We start from the raw sequence: 21,532 nt of genomic DNA on the forward strand, positions 1-21,532 counted from the left end.
CGTAATGAAAATCTCTAAAGAAAAAAGACGCGGAGGCTACACTTCCATCATTCTCTTTTTAGGATTTCTTGGAATCGCTTCCCCTCTGCGCGCTTCTTCTTCGGCTCTATCAACCAAAACCGTCTGATCAGCTTCGTCCACTCTTCCGTTTTTTTCTTTTTTCTCATGTCCCGCCGTAGCAACTTTTAAGATATCATCTTCCATCCCCTCGATAAGATTCCATTGAATCCCAGCTTCGTCAAGCTTCCTACAGCCTTGGGATTGACCAACAAACGTTCCTGGCTCCTTTACTCCAAAATATACCCTGTCAATGCCGCCCTTCCCATCCTGCTGGCTCTTCGTCTCGATTATACGTTCCACGCACGGTTTGTTCTCAGACAGCCTTTTTCCACACGGCTCCATGGTGACGTATAGTTCTATCTGCGCCTCGCCGCCTTCCTCCGCACGCTTCTTCTCCAGAAGTTCTCCGACCTGCTCCTCCGGCACACCGTGGTGGGAAGCAAATTTCGCAAAGCAACACTGTTCTGCGTGGGTATTTCCGCGTAACTCTAAGGTGTATCCTGTCGAGAGTATCTCTTCTTTGAGCTCCGCATCATCGCTGGTCGGATAGCGGCGAAGAAGTAGGATTGCACCCACGCGGAAGTTAGTTGGTTTAGGGGGAGACTGAGAGGCTAGTTCGAGACATTGGGAGAGGTAATGTAGATGTGTTGACAGTGGGACCATGTGGGAGGAAGACATTGTTATATCTTATCGCTGTATCTGTTGTTTAAGCAAAGCTGTTTACCTCTTTTTCATCGCTAGACACGCAAAAGCCTATGACGTATATAGTTAGTAAGCAATTATAATCACGTGATATGCATAATATAAAGCCACCAATGATCGATCTTTCTTCTACAATCTCGATTCTAACAGCCCATGTTATCGATACAAAGCTTTTATACTACTAATAATAATATTGCACTCATAAGAAAAGCTTTTTCTAGGAGTGTTGTCTTCCGATCAGAATACTAACTTCTCCCAGTGTGAGAAGCCGTTATTTTTGGCAGCCTAATTTCAAAATCAGAAGATCAAAGCTGTCATAGAAAGGCTTGGTAGTCGGAAATAACTGAAATATTCAGATAAGTGCTGGTGATACGCTAACAGCGCCAATCGTGAGGCTAATTGGCTCCATGGACGTAAACCGTCCGTTCAAGGTATAAAGTTGTTCTGGGACACATCAAAATGGGGAATGTCTTAAATGTGACAAGATATAGGAATCATTGGGATAGGTGCCTGCTCAATGATGTTTAGAACTAGGGGATAGTCTTGTTGCTACCTCCACTTCTATTACTGTCAAAGTTCGTTTCAACCTATGCATACATAACATTAAGGAACTACTTCCATCCCACGTCAATGGCAGTCTCTCTAGCCCACAGGCTCTCCATCTAAACACTTGTCACCGTCTCAATGTTGAAATTTTCTGCTTGCTTAAAGTAATATCCGCGTTGGTTGGTCACAATCCTCCTCCTTGAACCCTCTAACTCGACGGTAAAGTCACAATTAAAATGCGTGTGTCCAAAGGCCCATAGACATACATTTGGACTCTTCCAGCATTCTTCGCCAGTCAAATCAGTTGCAAACCCCGTGCTGATAGGGCTTCCTATATGCATAGGATCAGCAGCCCTTGCATCCCCAGCAAGTGGGCTATGATGGGTGAAAATGACGATTTTTCTTCCTGGCTCTGAAGAAGTGATGGAAGTAACCTGCTCGTTTAACCATGCCAGATCCCCTGCGTGAGCATCATTATGCTCCGGTACTGACCAATCGTCGATTCGAAAGAAGTCATTCAGTCCCATGCTAACTGCTGCTTCATGTTGTGTAGGGACATGCGAATATAGTGCGCATCCCAGCACTGTTATATCAGCGGATACATCGTATCTCGTACGGTCTAGGAACACAAACGTTCCGAGCCCCTCTGATTTGCGCTGGCTGATCTGCTGTGCAAAGTTGGTGACCTGCTTTCTCGACTCTGCCCATGTGGAATGGTATGGCTCGTGGTTGCCCAGGAGGAAGAAGACGGTTCGAAATCGCCTCAATTGAGCTTCGATGAAGGGAAAGAATCCTTTGTCGCGCACATTGCCTATGTCACCTAGCAAAGCGAGATGGGGGGCTTTTGGCGGAATAGTGAAGATATCATAGCCTGAGGGAGACCCCAAGTGCAGGTCAGAGAGAATTTGGATATCCATAACGACGGTGCCTAGTATAAACTTGTGAGAGGCGGAGCGTGTATGAGTGAGCAACGACACTTTAGAGATGCTATAGATTATCTGTTGGTGGAAGTTCCATCAACTTACATAATCCCCTCTTTATTCGCCTCAACCTTGGCGCTCGACTGATAACAACTACAGAGGACAGCCAAAGTCATCGACACCAAACTACGTGAAAACAGCCGATCGTTCAGGTCAAGGAACGTCCCAGTTTCCCCTCATGCCCCTGCAAATCAGTGATGACCGTGTAATCCTGCTGCCTAGAATTTGACCTGTTCCTTGAACTTCCACAAAATGATCATCTGGGGTGAGGCTGTTGCCTGCGGAAGCCATCCTTGACCCCCCTTTTCAAATCCAACAAGCCAATCATTCTACTATTCCGGGGTGTATTGATGTGACCGATGGCAGAGTTCATGCATTACGATGCGTTAGAAATCCAGCCCCGACTTTGTCAGATACCTCAAATCAATGCATGCAGGCCATCCTACCAACCCATGAATGCCTTGTTGAAATGAGTCACCAAACCAAGGGAAATATAGGCCAGTGCTGCATTCGCTAAATTGCGACATGGATATGTACTGCATGCTAGGCATTTATAGCGGTCATGGGAAAATGATACCCAGCCAAGCCACCCCCGAGTTGCATGGAGAAGAGCAATGGCCAAACTAATTTATAATAGTCCGAGCATGGGTTGAGGTACCTATACATTCACTCTCCTTTCTTAATTTTCCTGTGTTATGCTGTTATTCCTCACCTTAAATGGGTATTTATAGCGACAGACTGTGGCAGGTTTACTCCCTCAATTTCTACCTTCCAAAGATCATTGTTCATCCGGTATCTATATCTATACTCCCTGAAAATGGCTCAGACACATCCGACATTCGCAGAGTTGGAAGACACTGCTCGGACCGCAATTAGCTACTTGAAACAAAATCAGGAGTTCAGCAATGCAAAGATTGCCCTTATCGGAGGCGTGGCACTGTGGAAACATCTTCCTGGGGGTCGTTCAACTGAGGTGAGAAATAGGAAACGAAGAGGCCCCTTAATTTGTCTAGAATTTTCATTCTCAAATGTGTAGTAGGACGTGGATTTCATGATCACCGTTTCGGGGGCTCCTCAGGCTGTGAAGAGCAAATTGCTCCAGCTCCCAAACTCTCCATTTGCAGAGTTTGCTCAGTTATTCGTATACAACCACCCTGGAGGGAAGAAAATCCAGGTTGATTTCACCCCAGACTGGCAGGTATGCCTTACCCACTATTCCTCTAAATACACTCGAACGGTCTTAAATATTCTGACATTAAATTATTCTAAGTCTGCATTTGTGCCCGCTGCGGCCACTCCCATCAGTATGGTCAACCCTGACGCTCTTCCGTATATATCTCCCCAGGACCTTCTAGCTTTGAAGATTAATACCTGCGGAATGCGTCCTACTCCCGTGAAACGTGCTCAGGTTGCTTCGGATGCCAAAGCTATTGCCGATTTTATTTTAAAACAGGGTCCAATTATTCTCACTGCCGCCCAGAAAGCGGCTGTTCAAGGTGGACTTGAAGACGTCATCAAATTCAGCTCCTGGGGCGCAGACTGGTGGGAAAATGCCTTACAGCTTTGATGGCAACAAGTAGCAATCCAATTTGTGAACTTGATCGATATACAGTATCTTCAAAACCTCAAATATCAGATGCCATTAATTTTTCTCTCCCAGCGGCCACCGAACAATTACCTTTCAATAATACATCTTCTAGAAACTCCCTTTCTGCTCCTGGCAACACCGATAAATCAAAAAAACCCCGAAGATGAACATACTCGAGCATATAGGCCATCCAGCTTATGTAGTAGCTATCATGAGAACGGAAAGGGCTACCCTCCTGAGAGGCTAGCACAAAATTTTTTAAGCAGGCTTCCGTAAAACAGGCTGGCGATGGAATGCGGACAGATTGATATTTAGAAGAGAAAGCCCCCTTCCCATACCCCAGTTGATATCGAGGGAGACATGGGTCGGAGGCAGAGATGAAGGCATTGCCGCAATCTGTCATGTCGTGAATATTTGGAAGAACGAATGATTGTGAATAAAATGCAATGCATAAATCCTTCTGCTGAAGGTGGAAGTGTAATTTAGGCTTGGGGTGACTTCCAAGACAGATAATGGAGCAGTCCTGGTCTTGACAGGCATCTAGATCTGTGTTATTGCTGATTATCTTCCGTGCAGTAGGTATTTTATCATCCGGTATCACAAAGCCAATATCCTAAGAATAAATAATATCAGCGCTATAATTTGCTGGTAAAGGTCAAACGTATACTAAGCTCACGTTGGAGAGAGATGGTATGCCATAAACAATGAGCAGAAAGTTGCCCCACAAGGCATTTGGGACGTTGCGCGAACTGAGAAGTTCGGAGACGGCCGCAGCCAGTTCCTCACTTAGAGAAAATCCGCTGAGAATTTGGCAGGCCATTCTATACGCCTTGGGGTTGATATTTGATTTATATTTGATTCAATTAAAGAGTAGAAATAGGATGAATCTATCGTTGCCTAGCGACTACCGTTCTTTATTGGTGGACATAAGCGCTGCTAGTGCTGAGTAACAGGCTTCCGGTATGAGGAAAATAGTATATCCATATTTGAGTTTACGAGTTGAATTATCAAATTGCGGCTCTTCCAGCACCACTTTGTATTTTATTTAATATAGCTCATTTTCTAATAGACACTATATACTGGTTCTTCTAATGATGCTGCTGTCTGATAGCCAGGGTATAGCTAACAAGTCAAGATTCACATAAACAGCCAAGATGGCCCCCGCACCGTCTAGCTCTACCCTACAAGTCTCCAACTTTTCACCCGCGGAATTATCCTACCTTCACACATCCCTCTCATACCCCCGAAACCCTATTCGACCCGATGGCCGCTCTGCAACACAATTCCGGCCGTTAGCCGCGGAAACAAATATTGTACCAAACGCCTATGGTAGCGCGCGCATAGGATTTGCCGATGGAACGCAAGCGATTGTTGGAGTAAAGGCAGAGGTGGAGAAGACTGTGTTTGTGAGCACGCTGGAACAGAATGCTACGCAGGAACGTGAAGCGGAAGAGGAAGAGGAAGAGTCAAATAGGACAAAGATAAAGGTGTCAGGCTCGGGGTCGTGGGTTGAGATGTCCATTGAGATTCCAGGCTTGCGGGACGACGATCCTCTACCCGTCTTTTTGGCAGAGATGATGAGGGAAGGGCTCATACAGTCCGGCTCAGGGTCAGGCGGTTTGAAAGAGAGGCTGGTTATTAACCAGGGCTGGCACTGGAGGGTTTATGTTGACGTAAGTGTGTTGCCCTCATCCCGCAAAGGTCAACAATCTAACGTTCGTTTAGGTACTACTTCTTTCTCCACCACTATCATACCCTCTCCCACTGCTATCTCTAACGACACATCTCGCACTACTATCTACCAAACTCCCGCGCCTCATATCGAAAGATGAAGAAGACCCAATGTTCGACGATGACTGGGATGCAGCCGAATATCTATACCCCCGCAAGACATCAAAGAATTCCCCAGCACAACACATCTTCCGCCCTCCAATATCGCTTCTTGTCATCTCCGTGGGGCAAAATATTATCTTTGATCCGAGTAGGGAGGAGATTGCAGTAGCCGACTCCGTGTTCTGTGTCTCAGTTGCTCGTGACGAGAGTAAGCAGACGTCTGAACCGTGTGGACTGAAGCTATTGGCGATTCGAAACATTGATCCACCCGCACGTATGACACACCCTGGAGTACCGGATGCAATCAATGCAGCCACCATGGGTCTTACTAGCATTGACAGCAGCAACATGACTACCGGCGATGGGGAGGGAGCTGGAGTCTGGACTCCTCGCCGTGGCGGGCTGAAGAGGGATGTTGTTTCGAGGATTGTGAAGACGGTTCTCCAGCCTGGTGGTGTGGGTGACGAGGTCATGGAGGGGCTGGAGACGGTCGAAGTGGATTAAATGAGGAAGCAATAGATAAGGGTTATAACTGAAATTGAACGAGGCAATAGCTGGAATGGCATATTGCCAAAAGGATAAAGGCGTCAGAATGCGCCTAGGGATACCAGCAGCAGCCTAGAGGCGGTCCATGTAAAGCCAGACCTTGAAGATCAGCGACTATGACGGAAGCTGAATATCTAGCAGGCAAACCCCAAGCGCTAGGCATAAAGACAAGAGTGGATATATTATTCTCACCAGAAGATCAAACAGAATTAATTCCGCCAAAAATGCTTTATCGTAACATATTATACAACGGAGAGGTTCAGGTCCCCCCAACCTTAGTCTAAGGGAGAAAAAGCATATCCCACTTCTTACCATATACCCAACCATCTCTTGGGTTTCCTCATGGACGGAGTCCCCTCTGAACTCACGCCCTTGACGTCACCTGCGCCCTCCACCAAAGCTAACCCGTCAACCGCCTCAGTGCCTTCGGCATCATCAGCTTTTACCCTATCATCTTCTTCTAGTCCATGGGCAATCCTATACTCCTTGCGCTTGTCGATATCATCTACGATCCGCTTCCGCTTCTCTTTCGATATAACGGTGGTATGTTCAGCGTGCATTTTCATCACAGTGAAGAACTGCGATATAGTACTTATCGGACTCGAGAGCAGCTGGGACCAGCCTGGTAGTAGATGTGCGTAAGGCGAAGTGCGCTTAAAGTTCGTCGACCAAGTGAAATAGGCAAGGGAGAAGAGAACGCTCTATTTGCACTGTTAACATTCCCAATTGAGCCCTAATAGATGCATGCCAGAACCTTACCATTGATATCCAGACGTGAATCCCCTTGTTAGTTAGGAACTTATACAGCACCGTCCCCTCTGGCGGGAACATGTTAGGGTATCGTTTCGTCTTGCGTTCTGCTATCTCCTTCGGCGTGGGTGCAGGGCCAGGGTAGTTCCTCGGCATCTTGTTGGGATTGACTACTCGACGGGCCGGGTGAGATGGAGGACGAAACTTGTCTGGTTTCTCCAGCACGCGCGGCTTTGTAGGTGTAGCATGAGTAGCAGGAGAAGAGGAGAAGTTGACACGACGGAGTAGAGAGGGCTGGATGCGGTTTCGTCGTGGAGCTTGAATGCGTTCGAGTGAAGATTTAGAGAGACCTCCTCGCGGGAGGAGAAAGCGTGGTATAGAGGATGGAGTAGTCATTGTGCAGTCTCCCTTTCCCCTTTCTGCTGCCCTTTGGGGAATTAGAGATTGATCTCTCCTTCATATCATCATCTTGAAGACGAAGAAATCTGATAATTTTATATCACGTGATGTGTAGTTACTTTAAGTTGATTGGCTGAATATTTTGATATCAAAGGAGAAGACCAAGCCGATGTATTACTCATATATTATATGTAAGTGTATAGCTGTATTAGTGCTACATTGAAGCTATGTTGAGTAGAGTCAACCAAAGATGATAACAACAGACAACTTCACGGCAGCTAGATAGAGCTCCCTTCTATACTCTTCTCACGTAGCTCCAGTTCTTTCTATATCCCTTCTCTTATCTTTTGCTCACCAACTATCATCCCCGTCTTCATCCCCGTCTTCATCCTCATTGTCAAATTTTATACCACGTGCCGGATAAATATCGGTCCGCAAGCTCCGGTTCTTCCCGTCATCCGCCAAGTGTTTGACTAAGCCTCTTCTCTCATTGGCCAGCTTCCACTCTCAGCCAATCAGCGTGTCCATAAACCTGCTTCCTCCGTCATCAGTACGAATCACGTGCTTCTGCCCCTACAACGGAAAACGTTTTTTTTTTTTAATTTCTTTCCAGCTTTTTTCCTTGCTTCGACTTGATTCTTCATCAGTTGCATTTACTTATAAACCAAACAATTTCTTATATACCCTCTTATCGACGCCTTTTGGACTATCCTCGATCCTTTCGTTCCCGTCCTACACACATCCACAGACACAATGGCCAAGGGTGCTGCTTCTTACTCTCCTGGTGAGTTGTTTGGCTGGCACTTTTTTCAACGGCAGTGAGAGAGAGAAAGAGCTCGGTACAGCTTCGAGAACAATAGAAGAGATAAGCGGATGGCGATGAGAAGGGTCAGATGAGGATTATTCCATTGTTTGTTTCACTTTGCTGCTGCTAGCAGTCGCGGCTTCTGTGGTGAAGCAGTGATGGAGTGAAAGGCTGGCTCATGGGTTGTGACAGTCCCATGGTTAACCTCCTGTCCTGTCCTGCTGGCTGCAATCAGTCCGCGAGAGTGATATATCTCTGCTTCCTCTCACTATTTCTTTCAAGCCGTACTCTTTTCTCTCCTACTAAGCCCTGTCTGCTCTGTGAAAACAACAAGATGTCTTCAACCTGCGGTCTCTGGGGACTCAGTGTCATTGATGGCCTTGTTGAGGATGAGAAGCGCAGAGAGCTACAGAAACAACAAGAACTAGAAAAGGAGAAAGCTAACAAACCTCCCAAACCTCCAGGTGACGCCTCTAAGGGTGCCGGTCTTTTCAAGGTCAGTAACAATTACTCCATCACTTAACGCTGGAACTGAGCCAAGTTAACATGCCTCTCTAGACCCGCTGTGCTTCCTGCCATACCCTCGAGAATGGCGGTGCCAACAAGGTCGGCCCTAATCTCTTTGGCCTCTTCGGCCGCAAGTCTGGCCAGGTCGAAGGTTTCTCCTACACCGACGCCAACAAGGAAAAGGGTGTCACCTGGGACCACGAGTCTCTTGTACGTTTATACTACCGTTCTACCAGACAAGCTAGATTCTAACCCTTGCATAGTTCGAGTACCTCGAGAACCCAAAGAAGTACATCCCCGGCACCAAGATGGCCTTTGGTGGTCTCAAGAAGGCCAAGGACCGCAACGACTTGATCACGTATGTTCATTCTCTCCGTTTTATGTTATAACTCGTATCTAACCACCACACAGCTTCCTCGAGGAGAACACCAAATAAATTTCTCAAACCTGACATCACTCCCATGACGCCATCACCTCCCTTGTACCATCTAACGTTCCCATCTCCCGTCTCCGCCTAATATTTCACTGCTTCTCCCACCATCCTTCTTCCAAAAAATGGAATGGACGAATTACGAGGATCCAGGAAAATAGAGGCGACATGTACCAATACCACCAAAAGATCATTTCCTTCTTCTCACTTAGATCTTACATTTTTCATACTATCGTTGTGTTTTTTATGTTGTTTCACAGTACCTGTACCTTTTGATAGATCAAGGGAATGCTTCTCCATCTCCTATCTCTTCTTCCTGTAACATGACTGCTTTCTCTTGATGTGATGTGACTTCTGGTACTCTGGCCATTGCTATGACAAGACGAATATATTAATTCTCCTCTCTTCACATGCCTTCCACAACTACATATATATCTACGAGGTTAGTATCATCTAGTAAACTGCGAATGCTCTAATGCATTACACTCCATCTCTTCGGATACAACTTCTTCACCACATCTAGCGTTTTTCTATAAGAGTGGTAAATACCCTAATAGAAGCCAAACAGCTGAAGGGAAAATATAAAACATCCTCTAAATATGGAATACTACGGTAGCAAACAAGATATGCCACTGCGCTTGCTAAGTTGATCTTCAGAGAGCCCCCCTGGGAAACGCTAGCTGTCATTTCAAGACAATATGCCTCTACTAGTAACCTTCTGGCGCTCGACTGTCTCTGGGCCGTCACGGTAGTAAATCATAATACTATCCGGTTTGGCATCTAATCAACAGTTCGTCACCCGGATGGACAACATCATGAGCATGCAATCAGTAATTCCCCTCAGCCTGTCTACCAGTATGGGTATATTCCTTTTAATCAGACTCAACAGGTAATCGTTCATATGTTGTATATGAATATCTGCTAGTCTGAAACTGTGCCATAAGCCGTAAAAACGGACCTTCACGGACTCGCGGCGGTATATCTTCATTGAATCCTGGGAGGATGACCTTGGTTGATCTCTTTTAATATGGATTTTCCGAGCTGCTGCGTAGCCAGTCCATCTACTATGATGGTATACTTGGATATCAGGTAGAGGCTGGTGGTACGCCTGTAGCGTAGCAAGCCGGACGTGACTGAGATGGGTCTCTTAAATCGGTTTCTCTAAGGAAATAACGGCGTTCAGCAGCACCGAGCAGTTCTGATGTCTTTCCATCATCTCAGGCCGTGAGTTGTGATGGAGATGAAGAGAATGTCCATGGAAGAAGTTCGACCTGAGCGTTTAAGAACTTCATCTCATGCTTCATAACGTCAAGCAATTTCAACATGACAGCCAGGATAAAATCCTCCGCAACTCGACATCATATTATAATACAGGAAGACCGAGGCATTCTAAAAGACTGCTTAGTTGAGTGTTTCTTCCGGATATCTGGCCTACAAGCGATGGTGGATTAAAGACCCCGAGACACGAAAGACACAGATACAGTGCGATCACGTCCGTAACGCGATAGTAGTCGAACCCTGAAGGTCAATATCATGGTCAGGAGGCTCTAGAAAGAGTCATCTCTCCATCTTTGCCATATCGACGTTGCAGAGTTTGCTGATGAGGCGGGCTTTCAGGTCAGAAGCAGTGGGATATCGCATATCCTCAGGATGGCGAATCGGCCCCTCTCTACTAGAGAACCTCCGAACCTCCTGCGCTCATGATATACCGAATATAATCCAGAGCCAGAATAGAGAACGATATAATATCCCCATTATACGGCCAGGTGGGCACCGGCATGTACATATATCAAAAGCTGCCCCCGCACATCTAGCGATCACCGCTGCTCCAGTTCAAACTGGTGTAAGACCCCCGCCAGAAACCGCGATACCGCGACAGTGGGAGGTAGAAGAAGAAATGGAGTCGAGGCTGGTATCTCACCTGATGCTTGTACATTCCCTTGGCCCACAAGGTAGAGAACGGCAACGGCATCGGTCCAGGAATCCGGAGACTGATAGTGATGAGCTTGACCGTTCAAGGCGAGCTTTCAACAACCCAACAATCCCGGCCTATAAGTTACATCATAAGATACATGCAGGGAAGATGAAACACGGCGCCCTATCGCATTATTGGACCAGCCACCGCCACCGGGAGCTGCTACTGGCCAAGAGAACAGGTCAGTTGCCTGCATTGCCAGCCAACCATGCGCCCAGCGGAGTTACCCTGCGAGACCCGGGCCAGTTGGGAGTCAAAGAGAGGGCCAACGACACTTCTCGAGCTTCTGCAGAGACGAGAAGGGCGGGGATCTCTCGCAGTTCGTGATAACGTGACGCAAGTTCCTGGTATCCGGCTCGATTTCGACTTCGGTTTACGACTTTCGACTACTTCGGCTTCACTCTTGATGCTACATAACTAGTGCCATCTATCTTCAAGAGATAAAAGTACTGCCGACCAAAAAATATACGATCCATATTGAAACGAACAGACTGACGATCCAGCTGCCTGGTAAACTTGGGTGTTGAGATCGAGATCGCGCTTGTTTTGACCAAACACGAAGACTGAAAGACTCAAGATTCAAGACACCAGTCTCATGAATAAATATGACAGAGAGAGTACTCTTAAGGTCTCTGATTGTATAACCGTTTAGCTTCAACCTGCTACCCTGTTATAGGCACATCTGAGCCGAGTTTCTTAAACTACGGAACAGCGCATCACATCATATCAATCGCATTCTTCAACAGTGGACGGTCCAAAGGATACGACCATCTCTCTCAATCTCTTCGCCTACGCAAGGCAACAGTCGCTATTTTTTATTGTTATCATACACAGTGCTATTTCTGCGCTGTTCATATATACATCCTACTGGTAAGGGGAAGATACCTTGCGAGCGTAGTCGCAAACATCAGTCTGACTCCAGAAAGAGAGATCTTGCGATATTGACGTACGTATCAATCGTCGTGAATCCATCACTGGTACAGGTAGAAGTTCTAAACACCTACCAGGTCTGGGTGAAACGAAACATTCCTAGCTCCGCGCAAGCACGGCGGCAACAGACTACATACAGCAGCCAGCGCATAGCTGAAGTAAGGAAGTGGGATACGTCGCCGCCATGATGGCATCTGATCCCCTTCACGATCTGGATAACGTCTTTGATGACCATCCATCTCTCGATGCCTCACTTGAAGACTTTGAAGAACAGTACGCGCATAGGTCTCCGTTCTTCGGCCTCCCGTCGCAACATTCTGGTTTCCGCTCGGGTATTTCAGAGTCACCGTCCGAGCAAGATGGAAACATCTCTCGATCGAGCAGTCCGTGGTCTCCGCCCGGGCTACGAGCGACATTCATCAAGCCAGATTATCAGCAGCATCAGACGCCCAAACAGCAGCAATCTCTGGGCTACCATCCAGCCATGATGGCTGGCGCAGCATGGTACAGGCAACAACCGTACATGCGCAACCAGCCAGACTTTAGACCAGAACACTTACAGCCGCATAGTCCAGGCACGAGGTCGAGGGAGGTTAGTCCGCAGTATGAGGATGCGCCTGAGAAGCCGACGCCAACGACAACTGCAACAGTAACGCTGAAGGAGGAAACAAGTGAGTTGATACTACCAGCAGCCGTGCCGCTACCCCCCAATGCGACAGATTCGCCCATAAAAGGCCGCTCGCCGAGCCCATCTCCAGAAACGAAAGCAGGAGCAGAGAAAGCTGCTTCAGATGAAAAGAATAAAGGTGATAAAACTAATTCCAAGCCAGTCTCTGGCTCGACCGAGAAAGAGCCTGAGTCAATTACGAACTGTAAGATGGCTTGCTATTTCAGACTTACATGGAACCTTGACTTATTGACCGTCTAGATATCCGATTTGCAGTCCGAGCTGAAGTCCAACATCGCGAACCATTTGTCGCATTCTTCAACTATATGGGCGCAAAGTTCGATTCCATGACCCAAACCAGATCGTCGACATTACTATCAGTCGCCGTTGCTCTGATATCACTAACATTTATGCGGGCGCTTTTCCTACCACCGCCCATACCGCCGGTTCCTGACCTCGTGAAACTATCAAGCTTCACGCGCTCATTTGAGCCATTGATTTACTATTCGGAAAACGGCGTGCAGCAGATTGGTACGCTGCAAGAGACTGGAGTTGCTGTGTGGGATCTTGCAGAGTCGGTGCGAGGAACGAACATGACCAGTGCGCCGATCATAGTTAGAGAGCTGGACGAGCTATCTCAATCGCTGAATTCGCTCTCCCTAGAGCTAACGAGGTTCTTCGCAAATGTCGACGCAGATATCGACTCGATATTGATTGTCATGGAATGGGCACGGAGGGAACTAGAAGCCCTATCATCTCAACCTCCCAATACCCTTTCGTCCATCTTCTTCGACAACTTCCACAGCATGCTCTCTCGTCTAGGTGTGCTAGAAACAATTCCCACTACGATATCCGCCAACATCAGCAACGGGATGAACAACGAAACCAGCGCTGACATGCCCGTTGCCCCCGTGCCCACTCGCCTAGGAGCCTTCATCACCACCATATTCGGCCGCACTCGCTCCCAACGCACCCAGTTAACGCTAACCCATGCCTTCACCGAGCTACTCTCTGTGCTAGAAGAGAGCATAAACAACGAACTAACCCACTCGACCTCCCTCTTCACACTCTTCGAGTCGATAGACCGACAATTCCTCAACCTTCAGCGCACGGTGGTCCGGGAATCCAACGCCCAAGAACGCGCAGAAGGCGAACTGCTTTCTTCCCTCTGGACTCGAGTCCTAGGCTCTAACGCCATGGCTCTACGCAAATACGAAAAGAACCGCCGCCTGCTTTCCAGCGTCAGACAGCGCACCGTAGCTAACAAGCATCTCCTCATGGACCATAGAGGCAGATTACTTGCTCTAAAGGCGAACCTGGAAGCTCTACGACGCAAGCTTGTCAGTCCCTTGCTCCGTGGCGGGAACAGCTCATCTGGTCTGGCGATGGGTATAGGCCCGTTGGTCGGTATAAGTACTACATCTGCACATGGGGGCGGTGGATCCGAAGATGCGATGGGAGCCGAGAATGCAATGGAGATGATTATTCATGGACAGATAAGGGGGTTAGACGGGGCGCATGAATACCTCAAGGATGTGAGGGATAAGCAGAAGGCGAAGTTGATGGAGATGGTTTTTGGAGCGGGCAATCGGCGTGGCGGTAGCGTCTTAGTTGATGGCGATGAGGAGGGAGAAAATGAGGGCAAACCGGAACTGGAGGAGATTGAAGAGAAATAAGGAGGACGCAGCTTCGCCTTCGTTATACGTTTCCCTCCCGGTCTTGCGTGATTGTCTACCTGATAGCAGTTTCAGGGGAAGCTTATGCATCTATATTAAGGGCATAATACACCTAGCTGGTCCCCGAACAAAAACAGGCGCCCACACACCCCAGTGCCATTTGATATAAGCGCGTTACATTATCTACTAGGTGAGTTTGATCCCTCCGGCAAGATTTTGTCAAGCAATATACTGATCTTGAAGGATAGAATGTTTTAATACATTTTCTTTTCTAATTCTCTCATGTACATGGACATAGTTATCTTCTCTCCATAGCATAGCATATTTAACTACTTATCTGAAATATCCTTAGATATTAAACATCGTATTGGGCTTTTATAGTACACGGAAGAAAGACCGTTATAGTAAATCTAAGCTGAAGCGCCGAAAACGAAAATAAAAAACAAGTCCCGCCAGAATATCCGCCCCATTAACACCAGAAGGAAAGCCGCTGATCCCTATTTTGATATCCGGAAATCGTTATGCAAGAAAGAGAGTCGCAGAATATATGATTAAAAACCGTATCCCTGACCGTAAGGTGTAGCTCCATAGGGAGTCGTGCCGCCAGCACCACCCCAAACACTCCCGCTGCCAGCACCCGCACCCGCACCGCCCGCCCCATTGGCGCCGCCGTAAGCGGTGAACCCGCCATCGATGCCCTCAGGCGGCTCATAAGCATCCGGACTACGAGCACCAGCGCCATCCTGGTCGATACCACCGTTGACCATGCCTCGTTCCTGGTCTGCGCCGGTCAAGCCGGATATGATCTCAGCTAGTTTGCGCTGCATCATAATGATGGCCTGCTGCACGACAGCGTCAGGCTCTAAGTTGCCGATACTCTCGATATCGATGTAAAATGTATTTGGCTGGGCGTCGTAGTCGAACGGCATGTCTCGTGGCTGCGCCGTTTCCCACCCAGCGTTTGCCGAAAGGGGCCTTTCATCGCGTTAGATGCATAGTTACAGGGAGCGAAGCAAAGATATGAGACGTACCATTCTTTGATCGGATCCTCCTCAAACCAGTAGTCGACGTGCCGGAGATTATTATGCGGATCATACTCGAAACCGACAGCAGCCGTAGGAGCCCATTTGGCATGTTCCTTCGCGATACCTTTCTTCACTATACAGTTGAACTTGACCTCCTGACCTCTCCGCAGCTTACATATAATGGGCCCCTTGCCCTCCGGATCCGTCAATACAGGGTTACCTACCCACTCGTTCGCCCTGTCCCCTACAACGACCAGATCTCTCGCATATACCTTCATGATCTCTTCACTGGTACACTTGGCATGTAGCGACAGATTGATAACACATCGCTGGCACCCGCCTTCGCAGTCGCAGTCCCGTGAATAGAGCATGTCTGTGTCGCAGTTTTTTGAGCAGAGGGGTATCAGGCCTAGACGGTGAGAGATGAATTCGTCTGGTAGGACGGAGGTGTTTACTTCTATTTCGACAACGTCTATGGCTACCGTGGGTATTTCTGCTAGGATGGTACGACGAAAGGAGTTGGCGAAGGCGAGGTCGACAGAGCTGAGGCGGAAGTCAACACGGTATGGTTCAGCCTGAATTCTCCATGTTAGATGCGAGCTGTGCTATGTATGGGTTGAAGGACGCTCACCTCGCGGACGGTGACCTGGGGCCCTTGGGGCTCTATATCCATGGCGTCGTAGTCCATTTCGACTTGATATACTGTTATAATTGAATAGAAGGACAGACAGGGCTATCACACCGCCAGCAGCCAGCAGCCAGTGTTATAAGTTGAGCTATTGAGCTCCAACAACAAATTGATCAAGAGTTGACGGTAGAAAGTCGAAGTTCGAGTTGAATCCAGAAGAGGAATTTGGGGGATGTCGGAAATATCTTTTTCCGTCCCGATAGCAGCTTCACTGGTTGGCGCATTTATTCCAATTACAAAAGACAGCGTTTGGTTGTTTAGGTTGTAATGATAATTATAAGTATAATACAGTGCTGAATACTGGTCCTTCATCCCTCTAGTTTTGTAGAACCGTGTCGGCATACATTGCCAACTCGTTGAGAAACTCCCTGGCCTTTGCTGCGTCACGTTTTGTCGGATCTACTTTCATGAGCGAATGAATCAGTCTGCTCGTTGTTTTCCTATACTCGGTATGCTCCCTGAAAACCTGATGCTCTTGTTCTAAACGTCGGTCAATGATCGATAATTGGTCTGTTTCGGTTGCGGCTACTCGAGAATTAGGTATTAGTTGGTGGAAGCAAAAGAGGGGAACTGTCGTAAGTAGAAAGGAGATCGAGGGTGATATGATCGAGTACATACCCACATAGACGTTCTGGTCATGCTCCGTTTCAAACAGGTCATCATGCACCAATCCAAAATAAAGCTAAGTTTGGATGTTGGGTTAGCTGGCTTTCAAAAATGACAATGCAAGAGGCATAGACACATACAACGCATCCCAAGCTCCAGAGGTCGCATTTAATACTCCCGAGAGCACCTGGGTCTCTCCATTCAGGTGGCCGGTAGCCTCGTGTGCCACCTAGCTTCTTCTTTTTTGTCTCGTACCCTATACACAGCTATTAGGATGGTGGATGTTAAGAAAAGTTAAGCATTACGGGAACTAACCCCCTAATCCAAAGTCAATTATCTCTATCAAAGAGAAATCCCACCCATTCGATGCAAGCGGGAAGTAGTGCTGTATGATATATTCTGGTAGACATGGTGGCCGAACAGGATGTGTTTCCGAGGGTGGTAGACGTGCCAGGTATACCCAACCTCGTATATCCTCCTCGAAAGACTCCTTAATAGCTTCGGGGGCGAATGCATTTGTATCCAGGCCAAGGGTAATATTAGACGGGCTAAGATCTAATTAGATAATTAGATAATGCCCATATGTATGACGATAACATGGGAGGTATATATACCTCCATGATATATTCCCTTATCATGGAATTCAAAGACCTTCGATAAGAGCGTCTCGATAAAGACTCTGATTGAAATGATGTCCCACGGACGGCCAAAAACCCCAGGGGTGGTAAGACCGGCCAGGGTTCTGGCTCTAAGGGTGCATCCAGCCGGCTTTGTCACGAGGCAAAGATGCACTCTTTTAGTGGGCATATGGAGATATAAGAACGAACGCTCAAGTCTTCCAGTCTTTTTAAGGATTTTTTGTTCGACATTATAGGTAATGTTACAACTTAGCTTCAAGATCTTTAGTGCGAAATATTCCTTGGTTTCCCTACTTGATGATACTAATTATTAGAGTGAGCCACGCGACCGGAGAAGGGAAACATCGAGACTCAACCTATCTGTAACCAGCCAAACTGTGGAACTCGAGCCGTGGCCGAGCTTCCCAATGACTTCGAAAGAGCACTCTCTCTCATCCACTATGTTTGCCCCCTCTATAACATCCCCAATCACGACAGGGCAGAGGCCTCTATCTCCGTACGAATACTCCCGAATACTCTCACACGCGTCATCGCTATATTCCTGGGTCCAGAAAGGACGTGAATCGTCCGCAGGTCCGATAGAGTATTGAGGCATGGCTTGCAGCGAACTAGAAGCGCACCAAAGGGATAAGCGCGTGTTGTGGGTCGGCGCTTGGTTGGCAACTTAGTTGGCGCCGATAACTCAAAAAGTTGTTGTTGATGTCCATCCACTTTCGAGCTAACCAGCAATGCTCCTCATGGTGGTTTAAGAAATATCAGTCTATAAAGTAGAGATAGTTGACAGAGACAACATGGCAAAGTGGGTGAGCAGCTAGTTGAATAAGACGAAAGATGCTCCTTCTTCCGGCGCAGGAGGAAAGCGGTTTCATAACTCTCGCTCCAAGTAGCCACCTTTGCTCAGGGTGACACTTCCCACGTATTGCAAAACAGGCCATCTTCATCGGTTGGCTCTGCGCTCCATTCAGCAGTGTGGCCTTGTCACCACCTTGTCTATAACACCCGTTGTTCTGTTACATCTTCATTACAACTATGGCTTCTCAAAGCCTCTCTAGCCTCATTGGGTCTCATAACAAGACATATTCCCTCTGTGATGGCCAGCTGCCGATTGCAAGTTGCCAGTATTCCATGATGCAAACACCTTCCCTTCGTCTACTTGGCCCTGTTCACTGATAAGCTCTGGTGGGCGCTGGTGTATACTGAAATAACTGCCGGTTTTAGGGTAGAGAAGTGAACGGGTGATTCTCACGCCAACCAGCTTCCGGTTTGGTGATTGCGCGCCATACCCGTATATAGGCACTCTACCCAGCTACCTGTGTCTGTTTGTTTGTGGGTACAGAAATGCACACGATCAAGACGATCACCATTATTTGCTTTCTTTCAGGTGATGTCTACCGGTAGCTTGGGCGAGGGTGTCTTCGTGCTCTCGGTTTCCGGTGATGCAAGAGATGTATGTTTGGGCCGTTTTGGAGGCAACACGGAGGTAGACGCGTCCCCATCTCCAGATGAAGACAAGGCTTCATCTCGTTTCCGCTTCTTCATAGCTTTGTGCGCTTCCCGAGCTACGTGTGATTCCCTTCTCTCAGCAGTTAAACGTGCCTCCTCGAGCCTCACATCCTCGGGTGTCGGGGGCGTAGGTATTTCAAGAAGTGCCTGTACTCTCCTCTCATCCTCCTCTTGCTCAGCCTTCCACTGCTCCCTTATCTCGGTTGGGGTGTGGCCCGGCGGCCATTCCTCGGCAACTTCATCCCCATATTTACCACGCCGTAGGTATTGGCGGTAGAACAGGCCGTCCAGTATAAACTGAAGTTTCTGGGTAAACTGAGGGTCGTGTTTTCGTTCAAGTACGGGAGTGTTCGGCTGAGGCTTGAGGTAGCGGCCCTGCGTAGAGACCACATCTGGCAGAGGCTGTGGGAACAGTTGTGTTAGCCTGGCTTGCGCATCAGGGCCAAGATACATACTCCATAGAATTTCTCATCGATAAGAGAAGTGGCATCAAGCCATGACTTGAATACGTAACCCCCAGTCTTCTTGATAGGGCTCGACATCAGTATCTTAAGATAAAAACCATGTTCGTTCGAACCGTTCGATGCTCACGAACGAGAGAAGGTCAGGAACTTCCATGGCTCCAAGTCATCAAGGTGAGATTATGTAATCTAGCTAATTATTAATAAGCGCCTTTTATGAATCTCCAAATACAAACATAGCTTTTGCTCTTCATATTCTGTGCTGGTAAACTCCGCCCGTTTGTTTATCACATCTCATCTATGATCGGCACCGCTTTACGAGCGGTTGGCCTTCCCCTGAATCCCGCCAACAAATATGCCTGAGTGCATCCCCAGTTACAATCCGTATCCCATTATTCCCTTCCGCCCAAGGATGGCGTAGCATCTGCGGTAAGAGCTCGTTAACTAGTACATATTAGCTACTGGGACTAAGACACTAGTAGGGAGACAAAGCTTACATCCTATATTGGTGTGGCTTTCTATTTTATATATAGCTTTGCGGTAAGCTTCGTTGAAGATAGGCCTTAGAGTCTCGAACCGGCTCCCAGATCGCCATGGATTAAGGGCAAGCTTCCACGGGTGATGGCCGTGTAGAATCTCAAATCCGATGACTCCCATGGACCACACGTCGATTAAACGGTCGTAGTCCTGGAGCTCACGCTCTGGGGCAAGGTAGTTCACAGTTCCGCCCCGGCCAGGTCTTGTAGGTAGTCGTTCCCCTGGTTCCAGTCTAACGGCTTCTCCAAAATCGAGGAGAATGGCGCGAGTGCCATTATTAAGGATGCCAATATTGCCTGGCTTAAGATCCCCATGGATCCAATTGTGGGTGTGCAAGAAATTAAGGCCAAGCAACGCATCATGAAAGAGACTTGCAATAACTGGTATATCATAGTTTAACCTAGTAACCAGTGTTAATAACCTTGGCTGTAGACCGTTATAAAGACGTATCTATTTAGAGGGTGAGAAAAGAGGAACCTACTTGTAGGTAGGGCTAGTAATATGAGCAAATGTTGCAGAAGCCGCAGGTTCGAGGATGAGCGCAATCTCTTCAAAACCTGTAGGGCTATAGACCGCGTCTCTATTCTGGTAAAGTGTGTCTTTTAAGCGTATAAGCCGCTCTTTATCACCCTCTTTCACTTCAGCCAGTTTGTGAAGCTCGGTGAGAACATCAATCTCATAATTAACCTGATAAGCAGTCCTTTTACTATACTCCATAACTTTGATAGCAACCACTTCGCCTTTATAATTTGTCGCAGAAGAGACCTTACCGTACGCACCTTTCCCAAGATTATTCGAAATAGTCCACTCACCGAAGCAACGCAAACTTTTACTACTAGTAGGTGTAGGCGTTATACCTGTATTAGGAAAACTTGTAGTACCTAGGCTGACTTCCATATAGACCTGCCGGTCTCTGTAAAAACTATCCGTGGATGCGTAGTCGGTGTATTGGAATTCGAATCCCAAGTCGCCAACACGGACATGCATTGGGCTCTGGTTTAGTGAAAACTGCTCGCCGCCATTCACGTCTTTTCCATTGACAGAGAGCTCAGCAGATATGGCATTAGAAGTCTTCGAAATAAAGAGGTAGCCAGTCTTCCCATGAAAATTAAACCGTGCATGATATGCTCGGATGTTGGCTAAATACCGAGGAAGTAAATAGTCAATATCGACACCCCTTCGGCCTCCCTTGCCTATAGTCCACCCCCTTGTGGGTTTGTTAGGCTTGGGATGCAGGTGCAGCGTAAGCCATCCGACCCAGATCATCCCACGTTGTTTCATGGTCTTCTCGGTATCCGTGTCTGGGTCCGTTAGACTATCACTATTATCGGTCTCTTCATGGGCCTTATCCTCCTGGAGCCGGTATAAGAGCGCGCCCTTGTCATACTGTTGCTCTGGATATGCAAACATGTTCTTCTTGTCTGGCTGAGACGCATCTTCGTACATCGCATGGAAAGCTAGTTTCGCAGCCGTGTTCGATGGTATCAGCTTAGCAAACGCGTTCGATGAGGGTGGTTCCATTGTTGCCAGCTGAAGTTTTGTTTTGATGAAAAGATAAAAACGAGAAGGTCAGCAAACCGATTGGTATAGATAGCAGGGGGCGGGAACCGGCATCAGGTTCAAATCTGCATCCATGACCCATTTCCGCGTTGAAGTTGTTATTGGTTGCCTTGAGATCCT

General features: G+C 47.6%; 13 protein-coding genes across 13 annotated transcripts; 5 read left to right on the forward strand and 8 right to left on the reverse strand.

Annotated features, from left to right (window-relative positions):
- Positions 1 to 36: 36 nt before the first annotated feature.
- On the reverse strand, positions 37 to 738 carry MCYG_04329 (conserved hypothetical protein; the record flags this gene model as incomplete). The annotated part of the gene is made up of 1 exon (XM_002846546.1): positions 37 to 738. One exon carries the CDS (start codon positions 736 to 738, stop codon positions 37 to 39), a length of 702 nt encoding a protein of 233 aa, XP_002846592.1.
- Positions 739 to 1,424: 686 nt separating this feature from the next.
- On the reverse strand, positions 1,425 to 2,225 carry MCYG_04330 (ser/Thr protein phosphatase; the record flags this gene model as incomplete). The annotated part of the gene is made up of 1 exon (XM_002846547.1): positions 1,425 to 2,225. The coding sequence occupies one exon, from the start codon at positions 2,223 to 2,225 to the stop codon at positions 1,425 to 1,427; it is 801 nt and encodes a 266-aa protein (XP_002846593.1).
- An 880-nt stretch (positions 2,226 to 3,105) lies between these two features.
- Positions 3,106 to 3,855, forward strand: MCYG_04331 (conserved hypothetical protein; the record flags this gene model as incomplete). The annotated part of the gene is made up of 3 exons (XM_002846548.1): positions 3,106 to 3,261; positions 3,328 to 3,486; positions 3,559 to 3,855. The coding sequence occupies 3 exons, from the start codon at positions 3,106 to 3,108 to the stop codon at positions 3,853 to 3,855; spliced, it is 612 nt and encodes a 203-aa protein (XP_002846594.1).
- Positions 3,856 to 3,913: 58 nt separating this feature from the next.
- On the reverse strand, positions 3,914 to 4,696 carry MCYG_04332 (conserved hypothetical protein; the record flags this gene model as incomplete). The annotated part of the gene is made up of 3 exons (XM_002846549.1): positions 3,914 to 4,103; positions 4,164 to 4,489; positions 4,544 to 4,696. The coding sequence occupies 3 exons, from the start codon at positions 4,694 to 4,696 to the stop codon at positions 3,914 to 3,916; spliced, it is 669 nt and encodes a 222-aa protein (XP_002846595.1).
- Positions 4,697 to 5,030: 334 nt separating this feature from the next.
- On the forward strand, positions 5,031 to 6,213 carry MCYG_04333 (exosome complex exonuclease RRP42; the record flags this gene model as incomplete). Its single annotated transcript, XM_002846550.1, has 2 exons — positions 5,031 to 5,549; positions 5,602 to 6,213. 2 exons carry the CDS (start codon positions 5,031 to 5,033, stop codon positions 6,211 to 6,213), a joined length of 1,131 nt encoding a protein of 376 aa, XP_002846596.1.
- Positions 6,214 to 6,563: 350 nt separating this feature from the next.
- MCYG_04334 (conserved hypothetical protein) lies at positions 6,564 to 7,401 on the reverse strand (the record flags this gene model as incomplete). The annotated part of the gene is made up of 2 exons (XM_002846551.1): positions 6,564 to 6,956; positions 7,015 to 7,401. The coding sequence occupies 2 exons, from the start codon at positions 7,399 to 7,401 to the stop codon at positions 6,564 to 6,566; spliced, it is 780 nt and encodes a 259-aa protein (XP_002846597.1).
- A 1,142-nt stretch (positions 7,402 to 8,543) lies between these two features.
- On the forward strand, positions 8,544 to 9,152 carry MCYG_04335 (cytochrome c; the record flags this gene model as incomplete). Its single annotated transcript, XM_002846552.1, has 3 exons — positions 8,544 to 8,705; positions 8,980 to 9,074; positions 9,128 to 9,152. The coding sequence occupies 3 exons, from the start codon at positions 8,544 to 8,546 to the stop codon at positions 9,150 to 9,152; spliced, it is 282 nt and encodes a 93-aa protein (XP_002846598.1).
- Positions 9,153 to 10,746: 1,594 nt separating this feature from the next.
- Positions 10,747 to 11,448, forward strand: MCYG_04336 (uncharacterized protein; the record flags this gene model as incomplete). The annotated part of the gene is made up of 1 exon (XM_002846553.1): positions 10,747 to 11,448. The coding sequence occupies one exon, from the start codon at positions 10,747 to 10,749 to the stop codon at positions 11,446 to 11,448; it is 702 nt and encodes a 233-aa protein (XP_002846599.1).
- A 790-nt stretch (positions 11,449 to 12,238) lies between these two features.
- MCYG_04337 (conserved hypothetical protein) lies at positions 12,239 to 14,394 on the forward strand (the record flags this gene model as incomplete). Its single annotated transcript, XM_002846554.1, has 2 exons — positions 12,239 to 12,923; positions 12,995 to 14,394. The coding sequence occupies 2 exons, from the start codon at positions 12,239 to 12,241 to the stop codon at positions 14,392 to 14,394; spliced, it is 2,085 nt and encodes a 694-aa protein (XP_002846600.1).
- A 551-nt stretch (positions 14,395 to 14,945) lies between these two features.
- On the reverse strand, positions 14,946 to 16,107 carry MCYG_04338 (RNA polymerase II subunit 3; the record flags this gene model as incomplete). The annotated part of the gene is made up of 3 exons (XM_002846555.1): positions 14,946 to 15,369; positions 15,426 to 16,024; positions 16,051 to 16,107. The coding sequence occupies 3 exons, from the start codon at positions 16,105 to 16,107 to the stop codon at positions 14,946 to 14,948; spliced, it is 1,080 nt and encodes a 359-aa protein (XP_002846601.1).
- A 316-nt stretch (positions 16,108 to 16,423) lies between these two features.
- MCYG_04339 (conserved hypothetical protein) lies at positions 16,424 to 17,946 on the reverse strand (the record flags this gene model as incomplete). The annotated part of the gene is made up of 6 exons (XM_002846556.1): positions 16,424 to 16,632; positions 16,726 to 16,789; positions 16,854 to 16,969; positions 17,029 to 17,268; positions 17,328 to 17,641; positions 17,852 to 17,946. 6 exons carry the CDS (start codon positions 17,944 to 17,946, stop codon positions 16,424 to 16,426), a joined length of 1,038 nt encoding a protein of 345 aa, XP_002846602.1.
- Positions 17,947 to 18,728: 782 nt separating this feature from the next.
- Positions 18,729 to 19,396, reverse strand: MCYG_04340 (uncharacterized protein; the record flags this gene model as incomplete). The annotated part of the gene is made up of 2 exons (XM_002846557.1): positions 18,729 to 19,256; positions 19,310 to 19,396. 2 exons carry the CDS (start codon positions 19,394 to 19,396, stop codon positions 18,729 to 18,731), a joined length of 615 nt encoding a protein of 204 aa, XP_002846603.1.
- A 363-nt stretch (positions 19,397 to 19,759) lies between these two features.
- MCYG_04341 (conserved hypothetical protein) lies at positions 19,760 to 21,373 on the reverse strand (the record flags this gene model as incomplete). The annotated part of the gene is made up of 4 exons (XM_002846558.1): positions 19,760 to 19,782; positions 19,813 to 20,252; positions 20,334 to 20,709; positions 20,734 to 21,373. 4 exons carry the CDS (start codon positions 21,371 to 21,373, stop codon positions 19,760 to 19,762), a joined length of 1,479 nt encoding a protein of 492 aa, XP_002846604.1.
- Positions 21,374 to 21,532: the final 159 nt, after the last annotated feature.

Source organism: Microsporum canis, genomic scaffold (genome assembly GCF_000151145.1).
Source record: "Microsporum canis CBS 113480 supercont1.4 genomic scaffold, whole genome shotgun sequence".
NCBI lineage: Eukaryota > Fungi > Ascomycota > Eurotiomycetes > Onygenales > Arthrodermataceae > Microsporum > Microsporum canis.